This window comes from Vanacampus margaritifer, chromosome 13 (assembly GCF_051991255.1).
Source record: "Vanacampus margaritifer isolate UIUO_Vmar chromosome 13, RoL_Vmar_1.0, whole genome shotgun sequence".
Lineage (NCBI taxonomy): Eukaryota > Metazoa > Chordata > Actinopteri > Syngnathiformes > Syngnathidae > Vanacampus > Vanacampus margaritifer.
In genome coordinates this window covers 8,882,973-8,908,712 of record NC_135444.1, presented here as the reverse complement: position 1 = coordinate 8,908,712, position 25,740 = coordinate 8,882,973, and the positions used below count along the sequence as shown (strand labels likewise).

General features: G+C 40.4%; 1 protein-coding gene across 1 annotated transcript; it reads left to right on the top strand.

The window, feature by feature from the left end:
- Positions 1-6,778: 6,778 nt before the first annotated feature.
- On the top strand, positions 6,779-24,622 carry alpi.1 (alkaline phosphatase, intestinal, tandem duplicate 1). The gene is made up of 11 exons (XM_077585057.1): positions 6,779-7,309; positions 7,776-7,901; positions 12,241-12,356; positions 14,903-15,077; positions 15,536-15,708; positions 19,153-19,287; positions 19,879-19,954; positions 21,017-21,151; positions 22,519-22,710; positions 22,791-22,907; positions 23,685-24,622. Exons 1-11 carry the CDS (start codon positions 7,216-7,218, stop codon positions 23,957-23,959), a joined length of 1,614 nt encoding a protein of 537 aa, XP_077441183.1. The 5' UTR covers positions 6,779-7,215; the 3' UTR covers positions 23,960-24,622.
- Positions 24,623-25,740: the final 1,118 nt, after the last annotated feature.

Here is a 25,740-nt window from a genome sequence, read left to right as displayed (position 1 = left end):
CCAAGGCACCTCTTTTGGCTCCTCTCTATGTGGAGGAACAGCGGTTTGACTTTGTACAGAAGTTGTACTTTTGAAAATAACATGTTTCAAAAAGTTCCCTCCATTTTGTATCCAATAAACTAACTGGCAAGAATGACATTTTACAGAATTTTTGTTTCATCTCTCTTTTTTTTTTTTTTCCCTGGAGAGCTCAGTAGTGTTCATTCGGTAATTTTACCGATTTGACATGTCATCATCATTGCTCTCCTTTTTTTTTTTTTTGTATGTGGTTGATTAAGTGTATGTGCGTGCGTGCGTGCGTGCGAGTGTGTGTGTATCTCTTTTTGTTTTATCTTAATTACCTGGCTGCATATGCTTTACTATCATTGAGTCTTATCCCAATCGTTAAGGTCAGCCAGATTTTGACAGATACTGGTTATTTATTGCAATTCTTAAACAATTTGTCTCCTCCCACTTCTGAAATGATGGCTTCACCCCGGAGGCCCTGTGTGATAAATCCTGGTTCTACTTAGATGGTACCAAACCATGGGTGGTCTGGTGTAGCTCACAAGGTACTGTATGTAGGCTATATTTGTTTAGGTTACGATTTATTGATAAGCTGCAAAATAGTTTGTGACCTAAAATGCTGACTGAAATCGAATGTCAGATACACCTCATCTCACCTCACAGCGTGTCTGGTGAGCACCTGGCAGATGTGGCCATGGTGGAGGATGTTTTTGGACCGAAGCCCACCAGGCTTCAGCAAGGCTCCACCACGTAAATAAACCCATGTCTGACCTCAAGCGCCAGAGTGTGCAGTCCTGGCCACTTGACACAATGTTCCTCCCACAAGCATGATCCTCAAGACTGGGTGGCCATGCGCGAAAAGGAAACCGGCTTTGGCAGGGATTCAGGAGAGTAAACACACGCCTTGTAGAACAGGCGCTAGAATCCATATTTACACCCGACAAACAATTGGACATCTTGAATTATTCACATTATTTGACTTGGCGTTCATTTATTTATGTCCATTATTTGACAGTTTTCCCCTTAGTAGGTCATAAGGCCGACCTGAGCAAACTACGATCCATGGGTCACATCTTTAAAATGTATAAGGTGTCATAAAATAAAACATAAAATATGTGGTGCTTTTGTTTATTTTTTAGTGCAAGTGAGAAAAGGTGATTGAACTGGAAAATTAATTAAAAAGAACCCCGACTGTAATGATACGTTTGCTCTTTATTATTTATTTGGTTGTTACTAACATAACTATGAGATTCTCAAAAAAATTCAAAAAATCATTTTCAGTTGAATACATTTTGTAGAAACTTTATTTGGACGTATGCCGCCATTGTTATTTACATCGCAACACATTCAGACGTAGAATGGCGGCTGGCTCTCTGCCGAGCAATGTGAAACTCCTATAAAGCAAGCAAGTTAAGTCTCTGTAGCGTTCCCAAAGGTACAATCAAAACTCTTGAATGCGTCTGGTGAATGACGAGAGCACAGCGTGGGGGAGGGTGACTCTCCCGATCGCGTGTTGTTTCTTTAGGAACGTTACAAGGCTTACCTTGCTTTCTGTATAGGCGTTTCCCATTGCTCGGCAGAAAGCCTTCCGTCATTCTACGTCACTACGCACTAAATAGGTTGCGACGTAAATAACAATGGCGGCATACGTCCAAATAAAGTTTCTACAAAATGTATTCAACTGGAAATGGTTTTCGAAAAGTGTTTCTTATAGTTATCTTAGCAACAACCAAATAAATAATATAGAGTAAACTTGTCATTACAGTTGGGGTTCCTTTTAAAAGTTTAGTATCTTACAAAGGCAGGTTTATTATTTATTTTAATTTTGTGTTTTTTGTTGTTTTGTTATAACTATTTCATATTTATTTTCAAAACAACATTTGTTGTTGTTTAATTTGAGTCTTAAAGAAGACAATGCCTAAGAATTAAAATTTTAAGTTAAGTAAACAAAATAAATTGATTTTCATTTACTAATCAGTTGTATTCCGTTCTTCTTTTGAAGAATCATTAACACTTATGAGGGTGGGGATACTCATGATACGACAAAATGGTTTGGAAGTACACAAGCAAAAAAAAAAGAGAGTTGGGAACCACTGCATTACATCATGCATTTATCTAGCTCGCGATGGTTGCAAACTGAAAAAATAATTTCCCCTGGATGCCACAATTTATAGAACAGCTCGGTGTTGTTATTTCAACACATCTTGGGCTGGTTATTTTCTATCGCGAAAAAACTGGCATTTGAACAGTGGCATCTAGACTTTTTTTTATTGACTGCATAGGAAAGGTGCAGTTCCTCTACATTCCCCCAATGAATTGCCACCTACCTGCCTCCCTCTAGGCTTCCGCTTTCCTTCCCGAATCTTTCTGCAAATGTGAAAGGTCTGTAATGATGAGCTTTGATGTGGAGGGATCCAGGCTAAGCAGGGAGCTTTAGTGGTGAGGGAGGAAAGGAAAGAATATAGGGAAGTATGGAAGTATACAGCATGGATGTGAGTGTGTGTGGTTTTTTTTTTTCAGCAGCAGCCCACTTTTCACTTCAACATTTAACATAGTAACATATGTGTATACCTACAAAAACTTTGTAAAGTACATAATTATTCTTGTTTATTTCTCAGGACTCCTTCAAACCTTTGTTGGACTTTGACTACTCAGAAGCCCATTCAAACTCAATGATAGCCAGTTTTTGTCTTTATGTGGTGAACATTTTTGATACAATGGTGATAAAAGGGCAAAAAAAAATTGTGATATGATACATAAGGCTCTATATTCAGAGAGAGCGCGTGTGTGCTTGAGCATAAAAAGTGGTGCATCTTCAATTTCCGTGCCAGTGCAAGCCTTGTTTGAGAATTTGGCAGATGGCACTGTGCCATGCTGGGCGTTCTAGCATACCAAAGGCATTTTCTATGACACCCCCCTGGCACACCTAAAAATTGTATGACGGAAACTGAAAGTAGACTAAAGTTCATATGCTTGCTTGAACCAAGTTGAAGTTTTGGTGCAGCGTAATGCTGTCATGTCTGGGGAGATCTGGCTTTGGTTGAGGGCCCTGAGTGGGTTCCCGCCCTTCCGCGGGTTGACCAATCCGGGCCCTCAGCCACTTGTGCCTGGCCCCAGGTGTGGCTAGTTACCCAATTAGTGTGGGTGCATTTAGTTCCCGGGTGGTGATCAGTCTGTGTGGGATCATTGCCGCTTGTCACGGTCACCCCCCAGAGTCTTGTCTGTCACGGTGTGGTCACGGAGCGGCGTGGTGTCTGTCGGCGTGTGAGGTGGAGGACCCAAAATGCAGGGAGGCAGGAGAACCACAGCAGGAGTGCAGGCGAGACTGGCGTGCTTTATTTTACAGAACACACTAACCAGGGTACTGGTTAATGCTAACTAAACAAGGAACTGAAAATATACAAAATCAAAGTGACAGACAAGACTCCTGGGGTGACCGTGACAAGCGGCAATGATCCCACACGGACTGGTCACCACCCGGGAACTAAATGCACCCACACTAATTGGGTAACTAGCCACACCTGGGGCCAGGCACAAGTGGCTGAGGGCCCGGATTGGTCAACCCGCTCAGGGCCCTCAACCAAAGCCAGATCTCCCCAGACATGACAAATGCGATTTTGCCGAACATAATCGAGGTGCTGGCGGACAGATCCTTAGCTCTGTGGAGGATGTCAATGTATTTCATTCAGTATGAGAACCACATACATGCATTAAGCCTTCTGAATCATTGTAGAAATCAATGTATTGCTTGCAGTCCCTTATAAAAACTGAAGGGCTGGATATTGCCAACAACCTCATGATACAATGGGTATCACAATACATCACGTATCATATACTGTACATATGTATCCCGATACATAGCCTTCAAAGTGATATGTATTCCAATATTTTACATTACTTTAACTGTTAACAATCAAATAAGAGCTTTCCTTCTCTGCTTCCATCTTTCGAAGAGATGCAAAGAAAGAATCAGTGGTGTTTTTTTTTCTTATCATATGTTTCTTTCTTTCTGGATGCCTTTGAGACTGCCAGAAGAAAGCTACTCTTCAGATGAGCTAAACCAACAAGAAAGTGCAACTGCGCATACAAATGAGGGGGGGGGGGGGGGGGGTTGGCTGTTTTCTGAAGATGTTTAAAAACTAAGAAATGTTATATGAGTAGGAACCTTGCTTTTGTTCTCTGGATTTGTCATCTGTGATTTTGGCTTTGCCTGGGGGGAGGAGGGGTGAGAGAGAGAGAGAGAGAGAGAGAGAGAGAGAGAGAGAGAGAGAGAGAGAGAGAGAGAGAGAGAGAGAGGAGAGAGAGAGAGAGAGAGAGAGAGAGAGAGAGAGAGAGAGAGAGAGGAGAGAGAGAGAGAGAGAGAGAGAGATCAGAGAGAGAGAGAGGAGAGAGAGAGAGAGAGAGAGAGAGGGAGACAGAGAGAGAGAGAGAGAGAGAGAGAGAGAGAGAGAGAGAGAGAGGAGAGAGAGAGAGAGAGAGAGAGAGAGAGAGTAAGAAAGAAAGAGAGAGAGAGAGAGAGAACCATACTGACATTTCGCCAGTAGCCATATTCAAAGATTTGATGTGGGACCAGGAAACATTTCCTCCTACATTATAATGTCAAATGAAACACGTTCCTCAAAATGGAGCAAAAATGACTGTATTTACTGCAGTTTATGTTTTTTTTTCCGTGTCATTACAATTAAGTCAGACAACAAAATACATGATGGTGGCCTGGAAAAAATACATTTGTTTTCACTTTGTGGTTGCTTGTATTTTGGGTGTAGTTGTAAACACTGCTGTTGTAATTACTGATTTTTTTCACAGGGTGAAGCATCCATCTGTTCAACCTTATTTGATGTTACAAAGGTCTTACTATTTATTTATTTATTTATGAATCCCCATCAGATTTCTCTGTCATGCTTCTGGGTTTGTTTGGTAAGGTTGAGGAGGCAAGAGGTGGACCCAAATGCAGGCAAGCAGGAGAAGCAAGAAGGAGTTCGGGGTTGTACTGAACAAAAGTTTATTTATTTATATATTTATTTTCATTTTATTATTATTTTTTAATTATTTGTTTAAATTTTTTTTCATTTATTGATTAATTTATACAATTTTTACTGACAAAACAATTGTCTTCATTTTGATCCTTGAATACAATTATTTTCCTGTAAAATGCAACTGTTGAACAAAACCGACTCTATAGGCATCTTTCTTATATTTTTTTCATCTAAACAATTCACAGGTTTTACAGGTTTTAGCTCTGCCAATGAGCACCACATTCCAGCAGCGACGATGTGCACGGCCTCTGTGAGGTAACTTGGGATTTGAATTTGGAATTTGACTTTAGCTTTGCTTTAGATTTTTCCAACAACCAGCAAACAAGTAGAACTGAAAATAAAGCTACCTGATATGCTATCACAGTATATACAAAAACATGTCTCTTATAAATAACATTGCAACTTTTGTCTTTTTTTTTTGTCTTTTTTTTGCAGAGGCTGGAATGGATTAATGGCAATTTCATCCATTTCAATGGGACATTATAATTTGAGATATGTGTGTGTGTGTGTGTGTGTGTGTATGTATATATATATATATATATATATATATATATATATATATATATATATATATATATATATATATATTTCCAGATTAGGAGAGATGTCTACCACTAGAAAATCTCCTCATCTTTGTCATCAAGATCTGAATGTTTTTGTATAGGGAGTCCGACCTATCATCAGATTTGGCGAACACTTGTAATTTTACTAGCAACACCTCATATATTATAAATCCACCGGAGGCTTCTGATAATTATATGTGGCGTGATAGAACTGGTTTAATGTGAAGTATTCCCTTGGATGTAGAAGATAATATAATTTTTCTTATATTGTCGTGGCCTAATGAAAAGCACGCACCATATTTCTTTGAGGCGCCACCGTGGTGCATGTGGTTACAGCATTTGTAAACATTTATTGCGCCAAGGCGAGCACCCAAATTGCTTTAGAAAATATCGCATTTGTTTGAGATAAAAACAAAAGACGCAGTATTATGTTACCTTTAGAATGCTGGAAAACCACCATAAAAAAATACTCAGAGTCAGTTCACTGCCATTCTACAAGTCCAGGCAGCTTCTATAATAACTGACTGTATGCAGCTTTGCCTGGATGGATGAGCCACTGTGCAAACAGCCAACAGCTACATACACTTATGCTTTGGACGTTCTCTCAGGGGCCGATCCATGGCGAATGGACAGAGGAGCATGCCTTTACAAGTTACTGTATCATGTTCATGCATGCCGCCAGTGGTATTCCCATTTCATGTGGTGCTGGCCTCTTTTACCCAGATCGCAACTCTACAGTACAATTTGAGCGCGGTTTTGATTAAGCACTTGACTAACCATAAAGCCTTGTTGGCAACGGCTGAGCGGTTGGCAGAAAGGAGAGATTCTGTAATGAGGTTCACGAGGTGAGAGTCGCTCGCCTGAAATGCGATTCCTCTGGCCGTGTTGAACAAGTCAAATCACCTCATTTCACACGTTAGCTCTCGTGCTTGAGAGAAGCATTTCCATCCTGCGGGCGGTCTCCGCTAAGTCACAGCTGAAAAATGCTTAACGTGGAAAATAAAAGTTGATTTGGTGAGAGGGGAAATATTGGTCTGTTTTAAATGCAAAGCTAGAGGTGGGAATGGAAATGCAACCATTTTCCACTCAATTATTCTCAAGAAAGGCATGAACTTTCTTTTCAAGGGGAAGGGGGAAGAAATGGAAAGAGAAATGGTTGTGATTTGTCTTGTAGTGGATGCCAACAAAAATGGTGTGGTGGTTGTCCCTCCTACTCATTTTTCTCCCATATTTAAGCCGGCTGCATGCTGCTGGTAGACATTTACCACATCAAGGGCCCATTCAAGTTTCTATCACTCGCATTTGTGTGAGGGGGTAAAGGGGAGGACTGCATTAAAGTAACCCCTTTAAAACAATAAAGAGAGGGTGCAGAGGGGATGTGATGCTACAGTACTCCTGTGTGGTCTCCGGCTCCCTCTCTCTCTCTCTCTCTCTTGGGTTCCTCCCTCTCTCACATTCTCTCCAAGCCTATGAGCTGACAAGGGCCCTTCCTTACTACACACCCAGCGGGGCTTTAAAAAGGCAGGTCTCACTCTCCATGTGCTTCTGCCTTTTGGCTTTTCCTTCTGAAAACCGGTCGTGTCCAGCCTCCAGATCACATCACACCAGGGATGCAGACGCCACATCGCTGGCCTCGGAATCTCCCACTCATTCTTCTGGGAACTATGTTGCTGGCAGGGGATTGGGCTGCTGTGGAAAGCCAAGGTGAGGAGTCAACACGGATACTAGTGGTCCCTGTGGTTGGGCTATTTTGAGCACTGTGTGTGCAGATGCAGGTAAACTCGAATGGTAATGTGTGTGAGCACAGACTGTCCCTCAGAACTGAATGTGTGTAAGCAGAGAGAGCAATTTTCCACATGGATAAAAGTGGCGTGGATCACCTTTTTTCCCCGTGTCTACCTGTTTATGGACAGTGAAGAGATGTTAACAATTAGTATTTCAGTCATCTGTATGCCTTAGTGTCTTGATTGTTTTAGTTTGATTGTGTTCAGGTTGAAATGAGCAGCAGATGGGTAGGTTAAGTATGTAGTACTAGGCCGGTCAATGATTTTTGATACGTTAGACTATAGGCTACAGGCAAAGCAATAATATTACTAATATCTTCTTTTGTGTTAATATCTAGCCACATGTTTAACACAGACACTTACAGCATTCTTGGTCATCTTCACAGTCCAGTACGAACATGAAAGAGAACCAGCCTACTGGGATGCCCAGGCCAAGGCGACGCTGGATGCTGCGTTGAAACTCCGCCCTCGAGAGCACCAGGCCAAAAACTTAATCTTGTTCCTCGGAGATGGTATAGTTTTTTTCCCCCCTTTGTTTTTTCATTATTTTTAGAATACATTCTACAAACTAATGTAGTCTCTGTCAAGGGTAAATTCAAAATACAGCATGACAAACTGTAGAAATGTAGTGCTTTTAAATTTTAAATGCAGGACAATGTGTATGTGTGGGTAGTCGTTCACGTTAGACTGAGTGGATGTGGATGAAATAAGGGGGCCGTGTGCATGTGCTCGGCAGGAAAATGGCAGCCTGTACCATCCATTTGGAACAGATTGCGTGTTGGATTGACTGAGGTTCAGGGTCCCAATACCCTGATTTATATATTAATCAATGGATGGAATCAACAATGTAACGTGGAATTGGCCACAAATTGGCATCTAAATTTGAAGTCCACTCTAGATACAGACAAAATTATGACAACTGGCCATTGTACATATAAGTCAAAACAAAATAACAAAAAAAGGATATGGATTTGATCTCTTCTTTGCAAATATAACAGTTTCTACTCATATGGCAAGATCAAAAATAAGATTTTAGAATGAGTTTGTTAAAATATTTAGGCCTCTCCAGTGCATCAGGACAATTGAACATTTGTCAGGTCAGAGGTCACTGATGGTGGACACATGATCCAGGCTGGCTTTTATTGTCCTAAGGGTCAAAATAAGCGGTTTCACATCACAGTAAAGTATAAAACTTGCATTGTGTGCCTCATCGAAACACATTGAATGGTAAAACTGAAGCAAACATTTTAAAGATTTTCTGGTCCAGAAGAACTTCACTGTGCTGGCGTAACCTAACATGAGTTCGAGGGAAGCTCTGTGCTATTTATGCTGCAGCAGCTAGCTAGCACAGAGCTTCGGCTGACTGCTAGTGCATCTTGCGGAGTCGCCCCTAAATTATTGATTTCTGACAAGTATTATCCCCATGATGAGAAAAAGAAGCTGAACTAACCCAAGATTGACGCTGTGCTACTTATGCCGCAGTAACTAGCTTGCACAGAGCTTCGGCTGGCTGCTAGCCCGCCTAAATACGTTGCGGAGTCGCTCCTAAATCATCAATAATCGACCCTCGTGGAGGTGAATAAACTACACTTCTGACAAGTATCATTCTCATGAAGAGATTACAAATAAAGACGGAGAAGCCATGCTAATGGCTAAGCTAACGTACAATTGCCAAAGCTAGCGCGTTTAACACAGAAATTGATTGGGTAATGAAATACACTTTTCACAAGTTGGCTGGAACAGCATTAAAGTGAAGAACATCCAACTTGGAATGACCAAATGGGCAAATTAGTAATTGTCTAGATCTAGAGAGAAAATCATACATGATATTGGAATCGGAAATTAATTGTCTTCCATACAGTGTATGTCAGCCAATAAGAGTGGCCGATAGGCTATAAGGTTAAATGAATAATATTGATAATATTAGTTATGTTATTTGTTTATTTTCTAAATAGACTCCTGAGTTTTGATTGACTGAGGTCGGCACAATAAATTTGATCAATTTAGCCTTGCTTCTAAACAAGAAAATAGCTTGCTGCTGTACACAATGTCCATCCATCCATTTTCTTGGCCGCTTTTCCTCACTAGGGTCGCGGGGGTGCTGGAGCCTATCCCAGCTGGCTTCGGGCAGTAGGCGGGGTACACCCTGAACTGGTTGCCAGCCAATCGCAGGGCACACAGAGACGAACAACCACACTCACATTCACACCTAGGGACAATTTGGAGAGTTCAATTAACCTGCCATGCATGTTTTTGGAATGTGGGAGGAAACCGGAGTACCCGGTGAAAACCCACGCAAGCACGGGGAGAACATGCAAACTCCACCCAGGAAGGCCGAAGCCCGGACTCGATCTCACGTCCTCTGCACTGGGAGGCGGACGTGCTAACCAGTCAGCCACCGTGCTGCCCCTGTACACAATGTGAATTTAAGAAATACAAACTGTTGATTGTATGAAAAAGAAAACCAATTGTTCATTTGTGATTTGTATATTGTTTAATATAATCCTTGCTTCAGGACCTTGGGATTAACCTGCAAAAAAATAGCTCCACGAAATTAGAAAGTTGCTCCTCAAATGTATTCACTGATTAACAAATGCACTGTAAAGAAGAAAAAAATATTTCGAGCCTTATATTCCATATGTATTGGATGGCGCTGGAGTCTCAGGAATTTCTTCCACTTTAAACTCATCCATGCATATCTTTATGGACCTTGCCTTGGAACAGTCATGCTGGACCAGGAAAGGCCTTTCTCAAAGTATTTTTAACCTGTGAAGTCTATTTTACAGCTCAGTCTTATCTTAAATATAGTTAACTGTTCACCCCTATTATTAGTCATCAAATGTCTACCATATTGACCAGCAGTTTGTTAGAAAAACAAAGGTTACGGGTTACGTTGATCCTAAAAGTTTAACTAAACATTGATATGCAGGCTTATATTTATCAGGTGACAGTCTAAATGCATAATGACATTGTGTGACAGATTCCCCATTATGTCATTCAGGGATGAGGACTTCTTTGCAGCAGGGGTTTAGGATGTAGAGCGGCAATTCAGGTGGCAATGCCGATTAGTGAAGCGATGGTTGTCAGATTAGATCTACAAGATGTGACCTCTTTCGGCAATGAAACTGAAGTGATGACTATTATCAGTGGGGGGGGAAAGTTATAGAACTGTGGTTAAGATATGTGGTTAACTGTGGTTAAGATATTTATATATATATATATATATATATATATACTTTTTTCAAGTCTTACACATACTGTAAATAATACCCTGTCCTCCAACCCCCAACCCCCCTGCTTTCTGGGGGTTATTGTTGATGTCACTAGCAGATGTTATAGGGTCTTTCTTTACAGCTCTCTCAATGTTTCTACCATCATGTACTGTTGTTTTGATTAGTCTACCTGTGCAACATCTGTTACTTTGTACACTCGTGGTTTCTTTGGAAAATCTAAAGGATTGTTCTGACTATGGCCAGTATTTATGGCTCTGATTTGATCAGATTTTCCATTTTCCCAAATTTTCAAAATCGTTTGTTTTTCCATCCTTAGACAGTTCGATTGCTGTAGTTTTACATAGTATAAATGTAGTCTTAGTTTTAGTCTTATTCTGTAGTCTTGTAGACAAAAACCAAATGTGAAACTCAGCGTAGACATTCAGTGATATTGTTTGAATAATCAGTGTAATACGATACAAATGGGAAAGAAATCAGGCCTGTTAGGAAAAATGGACATGGAAAATTGGTGGAGTTAAACAAAAGGTGCTATCTTTCAAGTTTTATTATATGTTTATCCAATCCAAATATAAATACTTGGAAATAGAATCTTAAACATCTCATATTTATCCCCGAATGTTTTCAGTATACAGCAAAAATGAAAGAGTTAGCCTTACTGTTACAAATTACAATACATTTGAAGGTAAAATAGGCTCCACCACACTCGTGAGCCTAGTGAGGAAAAGTGGTACAGAGAATAGTTGAATGGATGGAACACTAATTGTTCTAGGGGGGAAAACTCACAAACAAATGCAAGCTAAACATAAGCCATCCAATGCTGTACAATACAGTAAGTTCTGTGATGTTGCACAGCAGTAACTTTGCACATGTTGACTCATGGGTTATTCTTTAAACAGTGGTCTTAATACTTGCCAAGTGCTGCCCTGTCTGAAAACCACTGACTTAAATGCGCAGGTTCATCTGCACTTTCAGTTGATATTAATGGCATTGACTTTATTTACTTGGAAGGTGGTCAAATCCTCTTTTTACCTCAATTTGACAGGAATAGGCCGAGTTCTTCAAACAAACATTTTTTTTCTTCTCAAACAAGGGGAGGGATGTCTGGTTTGGATTTTAGATGCTCATAAACAGAGACCTTTGGAAACTTTTTCAAGGGTCAGTGAAGTCATTAACTGACAAGAATATACAAAAGGATAACCAGAAAATAAACCTACAGTATATCATCATCATGTTTCTGTCGTTAACAAAGTCTTCTAAATCTGTCAGTAATAAAAATGAAATACTACTCTAAATGGGAGCTTAAATAGCGTGTTCAAACAACACTGAAAAACACTGCAAAATGTTTGTTTCAAATTGAAAAAAGGAATCTAGGAATATGATTTGTGATTCACAAACCAAATCTTCCTATTTGCGATTCTTATAGCTTGTTTGTGTGATTACCTCAAATAAATTGTTCGACACTATTCTGCCTATGTTCTTCTTCTTATTTTTAAAATCTTGTGTGTACTTTATTGAAGGCTGTTTTTTCTTTCCAATTGAAACACAGAAGGAACTTCAGTCAAGAAAGTTAAACAAAATCAATGAGCAACTCGGCAACCTGTTAGTCATTGTCTTCCAGGGATGGGCGTGTCCACTGTGTCAGCAGCTCGGATTCTGGAAGGTCAAATGCAAGGCAATGCAGGGGAAGAGACAGTACTGGCAATGGACACCTTTCCATATGTGGCACTTTCTAAGGTGACAACACATTAACACAACATATTTAATCAATGAAAAATATTTTGCTATATTCATGTGCTGAATTTAATTAAATTCATACTTCTGTGACACTCTAAATCAAACTGAACTGAATTTAATCACAATGTGGGAGATCTGGTCCAATGTATACAGTACATTCAGTTTTGTACGTGAAAGGAAGCTCAGTTGTTAATGTGTCTGTGTGTGACTTTTTTATTTCCTTTCTTTATGTGTTGCCCCTTGCCCTTGTGCTTTCTCACTAAGACTTTGGCCCTCAAATATAGGTAAAGTCAACAGTTTTAGTAAAAAAAAAATAAAAAAAGACATGGGGCAACACAAGAGAAAATGGCTTTAAGGTGGGATCAAAGTTGAATCCAACATAAGTCTTTAATTATGATAATCATAGAGAGAAGGAACATTTAAAGCTGTACTCTAGATGTTAAATACTGTATTTTCTCATGTGCTAGGTCTAATTTGTCTTTCTCAGAAATATTCCTCTGCATCTTTTTCAACGGGAAACTAACACCCAAAAAGTTTTAAAGCAAGAATACATTGTAGTATGTACTAGTACTAGTCAAACCAGTACGATTATACTCGCAGTTCGGCACCCACAGATTCGCCCATTCGTAATATTTTTGCTGTCCCGTTCTCTATCCTCCGCAGAGAGCAGAGACCACTTTACTCTAATTAATAATATATCTGTGGGTTAATAATAAAAAATAAATAACAATTCATCAAACTAAGGGCAGCAACCATGTTTGGTAAAATCATTTTCAACTGTAGACCGGAACTGACATTGAAGCACCTTGACTGCTAATACAGCAGCCTATTGAATTGTGTCGGCTGGGAGAGCATTGAGAGCAATGGCATAAACCTTCGTGTTACGTTGGCTTGTCAGAAAATGCAATTGAGTTACTGACTCAATTTCACCCATTATCCAAAGTTTCTGACACAAATAACCGTAAAACAAAAAGATCTAATTGTTAACTCCAATAATCACCATTCATTAATACTGTATTCAGGTTTGGGGAGTCCAGTTCCAGAAAAAAACAAACCCTGAAACAGTTTGATTTTAGCCAGAGGTGCTTTTACTCAACAGGTGCTTTTAAGAGCTTGTTTACCTGCCAGTTAGTAGAAGCACCTGTGGTTAAAGCCAATCTGTGGCAGGGTTTTTACTTTCTGGACCTGGATTCCCCCAACCCTGTTAATATTTATGTAGCTCATTGAGCTACTACACTTACTGTTTTTTTTTTTTTTTTTTTTGCAATGGGTCAGGTTGACCTGCAACCTAAAAGGCATTTGATCTTGTGTACAGTACACCCTGTCTGAGATAGAAATCAGAGAGTAAAAGAGTAAATGAGTTGTACAGTGACTTTTTGATGTGAAAGAGAACTACAAAAATACAGATTGGCTCGCAAATCAGCACGTGCATGTAGATGGTCATGATTTATAATGTAGCTTTTATGCTTGTAATGAAATCCAATACATAGCTTGTCATTGCTGAATATTTACAAACTGCATGGTTTTTCTTAGTAATTAAAGTGGGCAGGGATTGGTGAATATATGTCACATTCTCGCAAACTCACATTCTTGCAAAAGTGAAAAAACCTAAAGATGGCGGCCCCCATAAGTTAGTAGATGTGGTGTTTTAAACATTTAAAAAAATAATAATTAAAAACCTTGCTAGATTTAAGTAAACCGCAGCTCACCATAAGGATCTTGACATCTTGGGTTCAGTTCACCTTTAACCCTATAAAGCCTGAACCATGAAATATATGAAATAACATTCTGATTCTTTGTAAATAGAGTATTTAGTGGCCTTTTAGAACAAACATAAACTTTTTTCTTCTCTTTTTTGGTGAAAATCAACTTCCGCATATGACTTTTGATTTGTGTCATATTTGATACATCCGGTCACAATTAGTGTTTTAAATTTGTACATTTATAGCTGTCAAAAATATAATAATAAACAGATGTATCAAACACATTAGTATTTAAAAAAATCTGAAAGAACATTTCTCACTATTAATAAGTATAGGTGTCTTTCCTTTCTCAATTGGGGCGATCTTGCAAGGTTGCTGGAACGGCCATGAGCTGGGTGATACTGCCTTCTAATGGATTATCCGTGCAATGCATGTGTCATATCATATACGTCCGTGTTTCAATGGGAAAAAAAGATTAGGCTATACTCATGAAATAGAGGGCTTAAAATGTCTTGTATTTAATATCATATGTTTGTTTTTTTAGGGTTAAATAATGCAACACATAGGGTTACTTTTGGTTCTGCAGTAAGAAAATCAAATACATTCTGAAAAGTTGACAGACACATGTCTCATACCTTTATAGGTCTACTCGCACAATCACAAAAAGATCTGCAAAAATTCTGTCTTCACAAAGAAAATATCACCTCAGTTAGCATTGTCATAGGCATAGCATTGTCATGTTAGCTAGATTGGCAAGTGTCAGTCAGTGTCTTTTTAGTTAGCCTATACTGTTTTGTTTATTTTGTTTTGTTTGTTTTTAGCAAATGTTTTTTTTCTCACCAGACCTACAGTGTAGACAAGCAGGTGGCAGACAGTGCTAGCACAGCTACAGCTTACCACTGTGGAGTGAAAGCTAACGCCAAAACTGTTGGACTGAGCGGCACTGCGGTGGCCTATGAATGTAACACCACCTTTGGCAACGAGGTCTACTCTGTGCTGAGACGCGCTAAAGCCAAAGGTAAAGGGACAGGAGGTTCAAGTGATTCTTATCTGTAAAATAAGATGAATAAACCAATCATCTGATAAGCATGTTACTGGACTAACAACGGTTATAGTTCAATGTTCACAGTAGACGTAATTAGGAGATCATTTTGCAGTGTTTAGCAAACGTTATAGGAGCGCTATAAAACAGCAGTTTTCATGATACTGACCCAGTCTTAGAGTAAGATGGATTTGTTGTAGCTTCCCTAAAGTACAGCTTGCTACATATTTATGTTAAACCTTGCTAATATTCTCTATAAAAAAATTGAAAGATGTTGCCTTGTAATACATAAAAGTAGAATGCTTCAGTTATTAATATATATATAATAAAAAAAAACTTAAGTTGCAGGTCATGTCACATGTCTGCTTGCAGCTAAATATAATTTTGTTTTGTTTTTTTATGTTAACAAGTCCTGTCTTGTCTTCCCTGTCCAGGTAAATCAGTTGGTATTGTGACCACCACTCGGGTCCAGCACGCATCACCAGCTGCTGCCTATGCACACTCAGTCAGCCGTAGCTGGTACAGTGATGCGGATCTTCCCAGTAGCGCACGTCATCAAGGGTGTGTGGACATCGCCACCCAACTAGTTACCAACGTTGACATTGATGTGAGATCATCTCTGTTACTTTTATGATGCTTGTACTGTTTAATTTTTTCCACCCAAATTATGAGCCATTGTTCGGAGCTAGGAATTGACAATTCCGAGTTTATGTCACAAGTCAAAATGACGGTCTAATGATGCATTCGAGGACTAGAGGAAGGTGGGAAGTCAGACTTTTGCGACTTCAAACCAGGAAGTAAGTGTGCAGGAACGCCCCTTTGAACTTGGAGATCAGAGTTGCAAAGTCGGGGGAAAAAAGGACCCCAACATCACCGGCAGTCTTCAATCTGACAGACAGACCGTTAATTGTAAAACATCTTTATTTCCATCCATCTATCCATCCATCCATCCATTTACTACCGCTACTGGGTCGCGAGGGCAGCAGCTTTAGGAGGGAAGCCCAGACTTCCCTGTCCCCAGCCACTTCAACCAGCTCCTCCAGCGGGATCCCAAAGCGTTCCCAGGCCAGCCGAGAGACATAGTCTCTCCAGCGTGTCCTGGGTCATCCTCGGGGCCTCCTGCCGGTGGGACATGTCCGGAACACCTCTCCAGGGAGGCGTCCAGGAGGCATCCGAGCCAGATGCCCGAGCCACCTGAACTGGCTTCGCGGAGGAGCAGCGGCTCGACCCTGAGTCCCTCCCAGATGACCGAGCTTCTCACCCTATCTCTAAGGAAGAGCCCGGACACCCTACAGAGGAAACTCATTTTGGCCTCTTGTATCCGGGATCCCACAACTCGTGACCATAGGTGATGGTAGGAACGTACATCGAACGGTAAATCGAGAGCTTTGCCTTTTGGCTCAGCTCCTTCTTCACCACCACAGACTGATACAGAGCCAGCATCACTGCAGACGCTGCACCGATCCACCTGTCAATCTCCTGCTCCCTCCTGCCCTCACTCGTGAACAAGACCCCAAGATACTTGAACTCCTCCACTTGGGGCAGGATCTCCTCCCCGACCCGGAGAGAGCACACCACGCTTTTCTGACTGAGGACCATGGTCTCGTATTTGGAGGTGCTGAGCCTCATCCCAACCGCTTCACACTCAGCTGCGAACCGCTCCAGTGAGAGTTGGAGATTACGGCTTAATGAAGCCAACAGCACCACATCATCGGCAAAAAACAGCGAGGCTATACTGAGGCCACCAAACTGGATCCCCTAAAAGCTTCGGCTGCGCCTAGAAATTCTGTCCATAAAAGCTATGAACAAAATCGATGACAAAGGGCAGCGTTGGCGGAGTCCAACCCTCAATGGGAATGAATCCGACTTACTGCAGGCAATTCGGACCAAACTCTGACATCGGTCATACAGAGACCGAACAGCCGTATCAGGGGGCTCGGTACTCCCGAAGCACCCCCCACACTCCCCACAAAACACATGTAGACCGGTTAGGTGAACTCCCATGCACCCTCAAGGACACTGGCGAGGGTGTTGAGCTAGTCCACTGTTCCACATCTGGGACGAAAACCACACTGCTCCTTCTGAATCCAAGATTTGACTTCCCGACAGACCCTCCTCTCCAGCACCCCTGAATAGACCTTACCAGTGAGGCGTAGGATTGTGATCCCTCTATAGTTGGAGCAAACCCTCCGGTCCCCTTTCTTAAAAAGGGGGACCACCACCCCGGTCTGCCAATCCAGGGGCACTGTCCCCGATGTCCACGCGGTGTTGTAGAGGCGTGTCAACCACGACAGCCCCACAACATCCAGAGCCTTTAGGAACTCCGGGCGGATCTCATCCACCCCCGGGGCTTTTCCACCGAGGAGCTTTCCAACCACCGAGTGGAGGTTAGCAGCACCCCATCTCCACTCTACACAGTGCTGCTTTCCTCTCCTGAGACGCCGGATGGTGGACCAGAATTTCCTCGAAGCCATCTGGAAGTTGTTTTCCATGGCCTCACCAAACTCCTCCCACGTCCGAGTTTTTGCCTCAGTCGCGTTCCGCTTGGCCAGCCGGTACCTGTCAGCAGCTCCGGAGTCCCACAGGCCAAAAAGGCCCGATAGGACTCCTTCTTCAGCTTGACGGCATCCCTTACCGCTGGTGTCCGCCAGCAGGTTCGAGGATTGCCGCCACGACAGGCACCGACCACCTTACGGCCACAGCTCCGATCGGCCGACAATGGAGGCGCGGAACATGGTCCACTCCGATTCAATGTCCCCCACCTCCCCCGGGACAAGTGAGAAGTTCTGCCGGAGGTGGGCTTTAAAACTCTTTCTGACAGAGGATTCTGCCAGACGTTTTCAGCAAACCTTCACAATACGTTAGGGTTTACCAGGTCTGACCGGCATCATCCCCCGCCATCAAAGCCAACACACCACCAGGTGGTGATCAGTTGACAGCTCCGCCCCTCCCTTCACCCAAGTGTCCAAAATATGTGGCCGCAAATCCGATGTCACGACTACAAAGTCGATCATCGAACTGCGTGCACATATGGACACCTTTATGTTTGAACATGGAGTTTGTTATGGACAATCCGTGACGAGCACACACGTCCAATAACAGAACACCAGCGTAACTAGCCATCTTTGTTATTTACGATTGCCTCAAACGCTTTGAGGTCAGAAGTCAACAATCAGAGTGGTATCAATCAGACTTCAAACTTTCCTCGAACGTACAGCATTGGATTTTGGATCGTTGTAATTTGATTTGTGAGGATTATTTTGATTTCAAAAAGTGATAAAATGTTGTTTGACTACTATAACAATCTGCCTAGTTTGTACTGGTTTGTATGCTATTCACGGGCAAAATATATACAATATGCCATTTGTTTCACCGTGTAAGGTACGGAAATATCAGTAATGCCTGGATGTTTGGAATTGTCAGTATGCATTTGGTACGGTGGCGCATTTGCCTCACAGTCAAAATGATTGTCTGGCAAATAATCAAAGAACATTGATATGATAGATGTGCAGAAATTGTCATAATTATGATCAGGGGGTTTAATGTTTAGCATTTGTTGGGGTTGGTATTAAGCACATGTGTTGCTTGTGTTCTTGACTATATAGGATTTAAACAAATACTGTAAATATTACTTGCGTACTTGTGCGCAGTCCTCAGGCATGTTACAAAGTCTTGCTCAGTTGACAATTCTGTCTATCAAGCTGATCCAAAGCCAGTGTACAACAGCTGGTTACTCAAAGTTTTCTCTTCAAGGCTTCCAATTGGCTCAGCTGAGCCCTTCAACATACTACTTTGACTAACGTCAGCCTGCCAACTCCTGTGTGTTTCTTGACTTGACAAATTACAAGCCACAAGCAAAATTGCATCCCAAGATGTTGTTATATGTAACATTCTGTGGTAGAAACAACAGCATCAGTCACCTTCAAACCAGTTTTTAATTTTTTTTATTTTTTTATTTTTACTAATACACAAAAACAGTGTAAAAAAGACAATAGAAGTGACATGCAGTGCAGTACAGTAGCTATATAATGACTCTTGGTGTCCCTTTAAGGTGATCCTGGGAGGAGGGAGGATGTACATGACGCCGAAAGGCACTTCGGACCCTGAGTATCCAACTTCCAACTCTCGAAAGGGGGACCGCAAAGACAGGAGGAACCTTATAGACGTCTGGTTGAAGGCTAAACCAGTAAGGTCATCTAAAATGGTTTCAAAAGCGCTTTACAAAAAAAAAAAAAAAAAAAACACAAGGGAAATCAATTTTTAAAAAAAATCTTTACAATAGAAGGTTCTATTCCGATTAATATTCTGTTGTTGGAATAGGAATTAAGCAGAAACACCCCCCCCCCCATTTTTATCCATCTCAGGGGTCGTCCATTTTATCACTTACTGTTGACTGAAAATTATATCACAGTTGCTCAGGGTAATAACCAATCACGGCTCAGTTTGCGACGATCACATGACCAAACTCAGAAAATAGGTGAGTCTTGATTGGTTGTTTCTATGATGTTATTTTTAGTTGAAACCAATGTCCAAAATGGCTGCCCCTTGAGATGGATAAAAGTGGGTGGATTTTGCTGCTTAATTCATATTCCACAAACACAATATTAATCAGAATGCTACATTTACACTTATGGGGTTGCTTAGACGATGTTGTAAAGACAATTTTTGACTTGATTTCCCCTTTAAAAAATTACATAATTACTATAGTACTATTAATGACACTTAAAGTAGATATTGCCAGTGCTTTGTCTTATGTGTACACTAATGTGTCTTTCAGAACAAGAATTCACACTATGTCTGGCACAGGAAGGAGTTTGATGAAATAAACATTAAAACTACTGACCGACTCATGGGTGAGTAACTTATAACTTGCAGTTCAAATGAGACAGGCAAGCTGGCATAATACAAGTTTATACTACAAAAATGCACTGGCAAGTGGCAACATTCTACACATGACACATCCAATATTTGCATAACTGTGCCCAGGCTACCTAGTTGTTGAAAGACAATTCCATCTTATCTTATGTTGTGAAACTTTGGAAGGTTCAGAAACAACACATCAACTTTCACCTTAACAGCTATATGAAATCATCAAAGAATGACACCGTAAATTGATAGCTGTATGTCATTAACTCCTTTGGGTGATAAGAAACCAAGGGCACGTTTCTAGCTCCGACTATGTCACATTCTGTTTGGCTAAATACAGTAAACAAAAGTCTTACTTAGACACTTTGAAAGCATTTTCACCTTAACGTTGATAAAAGGCTAAGTAATAACTTGTTCTTTATTAAGTGCATGCTACTCATTACAAAGGTTTGGAAGCACATGTTTACCATGTTGTTGCATCATTTCTGGTAACTCCACACTACTTTGCATTTGTACAAGCTGTGAACAGGAAACTGTCCACAACTATTTATAGATGCAGCGGTTGATGACTTTCAGTGCAGATCACAAGTAGTACAATATTCATTTTCAGCCATTTCAGATTCTAGAACACTATGGAGACTACCATGGGCCAAATACAGTTTTTTGTTCTACTGCCATCATAATGCCATATAATTTAATTAAAACGTTCACCTTCCGTGCCTGTGAACAACTTGGCATTTGCAGCCAGTTAAAGTCACCTGTTAACAATTTGTCTATTAACAACATGTTTTCCTAACATTCCCTCTACTTCCTCAAACTTATTTTTCCACCACCTAAACTTTTTAGATGTTGTTTAAAAGCAGACCAACAAACGAAAAAAACAACCAACTCCAAATGACTGCCTTTTTAAATATCAATGCTTTTTCCTCAATTTGAAATTTTGGCACATTTTTGTTGTGTTGTTTTTTCCTGATCCAGATTGTGTGTGCATGGTGCGATTTGAAATACTACTCTAAGCAAAATTTAGAATGTCACATTTGTGTTTCCAGGTCTGTTTGAGCCAAAGGATATGAGATTTGAAGTTTTCAGAAACACCTCCCGGGACCCGTCTATTGTGGAGATGACGGAGAAAGCCATTCAGATCCTGAGCAAGAATCCTAAAGGATATTTTCTTTTCGTGGAAGATGAGTAGCTACTTGATATTAGCATTAAAAGAAGGATATGTAATGATAAACTGGAACTGATCTACCTGTAAAGTATATATAAAATGAATGCATAGCACTTTGGACACAAGTATTGTGAAATACATAATCAATCAATCAGTTAATCAAGGAACTAATTGTAGTTTGAGCTCTAAGCACCAAGTTAACTCTGAAGGCCCTATTTTGGTAGATTGGTGCCCGTGCGCTCGTCCTGAAAAGTGAAAACTTCATTGTGTGTTTGGGGCTATTTTGCAGCTCACTGGCCATTCTGGCCCATGGAGCTGCCTCGCCCCCGACACACCTGACAATTTGGTCACAAAAAGTAGACTGCGCTCTTCTTTTCTATTTTCATTTTCTTATTTCTGCTTCTGCAACGTCAAACTCAGCAACCACCCCGATTTTAATGCAAATGAGGAGAGCCGCTACAATTGGCCAGGACCTGGCTACTTTCCATCCCAAAATGGGGCAACTAAACTGTTTACACCCAATTTTACCTGCGCAACTTCTGCAAAAATACCAAAAGAAAGAACAACACCACCAATGCACAGTTAAACTGTGCGCTTTGCGCTAGATATGCACTGGGAAGGAAAATAGGACCCTCAATTTTAATTATTTATAGTACTAAGACATTTTTCAGCATTCTTTGCTTGTAGCTTTATTGTTGGGGTGTCAAAATTAGTGCCTTCATTTTGGGTAAATTTAAAGTTCCTTTAACACCACAAATTTTTTTTAATGCACGATTATTGACCGCCCCTTACTTGGAAAGCCTGTACTGGGGGAATTCCAGTCACAACAAGTAGACACGTCCGCGTCAAAATTTTGCAATAATAAATTTAATAATATTGCATATATTTGTGGAGACTGGGCTCAAGTTGTATTTTGCAATTTAAAAAATCTGCTGAATTTCACAAGTTATTTCATGTTAAAGATTAGATCGCTCTTAATATGAGAAGAAAATTGCGCTGAGCTGTCACCAACGTCTTACAAATGCAATTATGCCATCTAGTGGCAAAAAAATGACCTCAACACAAATCAATATCACACTTGATTTTTACAGTACAATACATATTTTTGATATTAACTCAATTTTATGAATTATCATGAAGTTACTGTATTAATGACTAAAAGATGCAGCCATATTTCTATTAGTTTAACATTTTTTAGTTTAATATTTTTTCCACTTTTGTGTTAACAAGAGTATGAAAACTTTGGGAAAAAATGTTATTGGACATTTTATTGTACATTTAGAACAGATATAAAACTTGTGATTAATCGCGAGTTAACTATTGAAGTCATGCGATTAATTATGATTAAAAAAATTAATCGCCTGACACCCCCTATCCCATTACGAGGCAGAATTGACCATGGACACCACGATGGAATCGCCAAGCTTGCACTGACAGAAGCTGTGATGTTTGACCGAGCGATTGATCGAGCTTCACAGCTCACCAGAGAATCTGATACACTGACTGTTGTCACGGCTGACCACTCTCATGTCTTCACTTTTGGCGGCAACACACCCCGAGGAAATCCAATCTTTGGTATGAATCATTTAAATTCATGTTCTGTTTGACCAAGTATATTATTATCCTCATTCACCACCATTTTTTGTGTGACCCAGGGCTGGCACCAAAAAAAGCAGATGACCAAATGCCTTTCACCAGCATCCTGTACGCAAACGGCCCTGGTTATGTGCATATAAATGGAACCAGAGGGAACATTACGATGGTGGATTACTGTAAGAACATGATAATAACTTTCAGATGTAGAACTTGTCCGTGCGTGGGTTTGTTGATTTAATTATAGCTTGCTTTTAATCACTGGGAAGCAAAAGTTCAGCTATAATATTTATAGGAGCCACTGTGTCCTTTTCTGTTTTGTTTTAAACTCTTCTGTGTAAAAGTACAGTATATGAACCAAAAAAAAAAAAAAGGTTTCTTTGTGGAACACTTTACAAGCACAGTTCTTCCTTCTTCTGTTCTACACCATTTGACTCAGTCATTGCATGATAGACTTGGTGTGTGTTCCTCTTTCTTGGGATGAATTACTTTTACAAGCCCTTTTATCTGCCTGAATAAAACAGAAGTAAAACCATCTGTTTTAACAAGCTCAACACATCTGGTACCTTGGTTAACGTGTGATTGCATATTGAGGGATTTGTTTGTAAAAATGTATCGTATTTGTCAGACCCTGATTTGATTTAATTTACTGAACATTCATCCAGTCCACAGATGCAAAGACAGCTGTTCATGGGTGTCTAAAAATACGCCCAGTGTCCAAAAGGACACATGTTAGATTTCACCGACCAGCATAACGATATGGACTGAATGAGTGGAACTGGAATGGGCCATACTTGCACTGGCAAATGAGGCTCACAATTATGGTTGAAAAGTTAATTATCTTATTGGCAAAAGATTTCCACTCACGGCCGAAGATTGATGTCGTTTCTGTGTTTTCTCTGTGGTTTCATAAGGGTAGCGCTCAGTTACATTCTCTCTACTTATTTTATTCGCAGATGACGAGGAGTACATGCAGCAGGCCGCCGTCCCTCTTGACTCTGAGACACATGGTGGCGAGGATGTCACCATTTACGCCAAAGGCCCCATGGCTCACCTCTTCCATGGGGTCAAAGAGCAGAACTATGTGGCTCATGTTATGGCCTATGCAGCATGTTTGGAACCCTACACAGACTGCCCCCCTCAACTTCATTCACACACATCCACTGCGTGTGTGAGCATGCCCTCAAACCTAATATTTGGACTAATTGGCCTCCTCTGGCTGTCCAGATGACATCCACACACAAAGTTTATCCACACGCATCATCTATAATAATGCAAGTACATAGCATCCTTGTAGCAGGGAATAATTAAAGTCAATGTGTATTGAGCCATCTCATTTTGAAATCCAAGCAACAATTTAGACCTTGTGCAAATATGCCAACAAGAAAAACAAACAATATTTTCAGTAAATGCCTGTCACCCGTTGGAATATGTAAAGCCTTATGTGGGTATTTTATTCAAAGCAATATTGTCATAATGTTGTCAGCAAACATGTGCTAGTCAGGTTTCTTTCCTACTTTCCTCATTCAGATTATTTACACATGAATCTGAGGCTGACACACCAAGAATAACTTGAAGGCGACAAGGAGGCTGAAGGATCACTGTTCATTTTGTTGATGCTCATGTTGACACTGAATAGAGGGCCGGACTCTGAACCAGGGGCCAACTTGCCATGCCAAGCTGTAACACCAATAAACCTTAAGAATTTATAATGGTACTGTATGTCTTTCCAGGTTTGTAGGCTTTTATTTTAATGTAATGGTGTCAAATCTGGATCTCACAGGCACCACTGTTAATTTCTTTGTTTGTCCGAGTTGCTGTCACGAAACTATTTTAATTGTCCGTGAATGTATTTTATATGCAAAATGTATTTTTATACACTGTTTTTGCAGAATGTCTGATATAAAAAAAAATAAACAAAATGATCACTACCTTCATTACAGTATTCATTTTATTCTATGAACGTGCATATTCTTTTTAATTCTTCATTTGTTATAATCAAGCACTTACCGCCCGGTATGTTTTAAATACCGGTATGTTTTTAAGTAATTTTTGAGTTAGATAAATGAATGAAATTTGCTACTAAGAAATAAAAGCACCGTAAGATTTAGTTTTAATAGATTGATAATGAGTTTTATTTTACTATACTTTAATTTGTTTTATTTTCTTTTGTTTTAGACCAGTGGTTCTTACCCGGGTTCAACCAAACCCCCGGGGTTGGGTGAGTCAGTCTCAGAGGTTCGGCAGAGTTCAAGACACACACCCGGCTCAAATAATTTGTGATGATACACCCCGCTTGGCCATCATTAGCTGCAAGTGATTACGCAACATTGCTTGGCCTGTCTGTGTTGCAGGGAATTTGGTGTGCTTAATCGTTGACCTATTGCTGTTGTGATGGTACATCGTGTGATTTCTTGATTGTTGTAATCCCTTCATACTAACTCTGTTGAGAAAAAATTAATGAAAGTGGTCGGACGAAGATGTGCCATAAGAATTCACGTGTATAATAGAACGTGTAGTGTTCCACAGGGTTCAATTATAGGACCTATGCTGTTTTCATTCTATCTGCTAACCCCTGAGTTCTATCTCAGGAAAACAAACGTGGTTGTTTTAAGGAGCACTATAGAGAGAGCAGTGCCAAGTTGAGCAATTCTAGTCTAGCACAACTAACTCTCTAGCAAAATTAAATAAACACTATTTGGTTAAGACTTCTCAGGACTGTTATCTACCAAAAATGTACACGTACCGTCCTCATTCCTCATGCCCAATGAAAAATTCTTCAGTTCTTGGCACAGCTCAGGTTGTAGAGCGGTCATCTTCCAACACAGAGGTTGTGGGTTTGATCCTTAGCCCTTGTGACCATGTCAAAGTGTCCTTGAGCAAGATACTGTTGAGAATCTTCTGCCTAGATTTAGTCATAACTGTTTTAATTTACTTATTTCCTCAGTAGAACTTTTATCTGTGGATGTGTCTTTGTAAGTGCTGTCACAATTTCTGCTCATGTCATCATGT

Coding starts and splice junctions, on each gene's coding strand:
- alpi.1 (XM_077585057.1), top strand. CDS start 7,216: ATGCAGACGCCACATCGCTGGCCTCGGAATCTCCCACTCATTCTTCTG. Junction 19,288..19,878: donor TCTGGTTGAAGGCTAAACCA/GTAAGGTCATCT, acceptor TGTGTCTTTCAG/AACAAGAATTCACACTATGT. Junction 22,711..22,790: donor CCGAGGAAATCCAATCTTTG/GTATGAATCATT, acceptor TGTGTGACCCAG/GGCTGGCACCAAAAAAAGCA.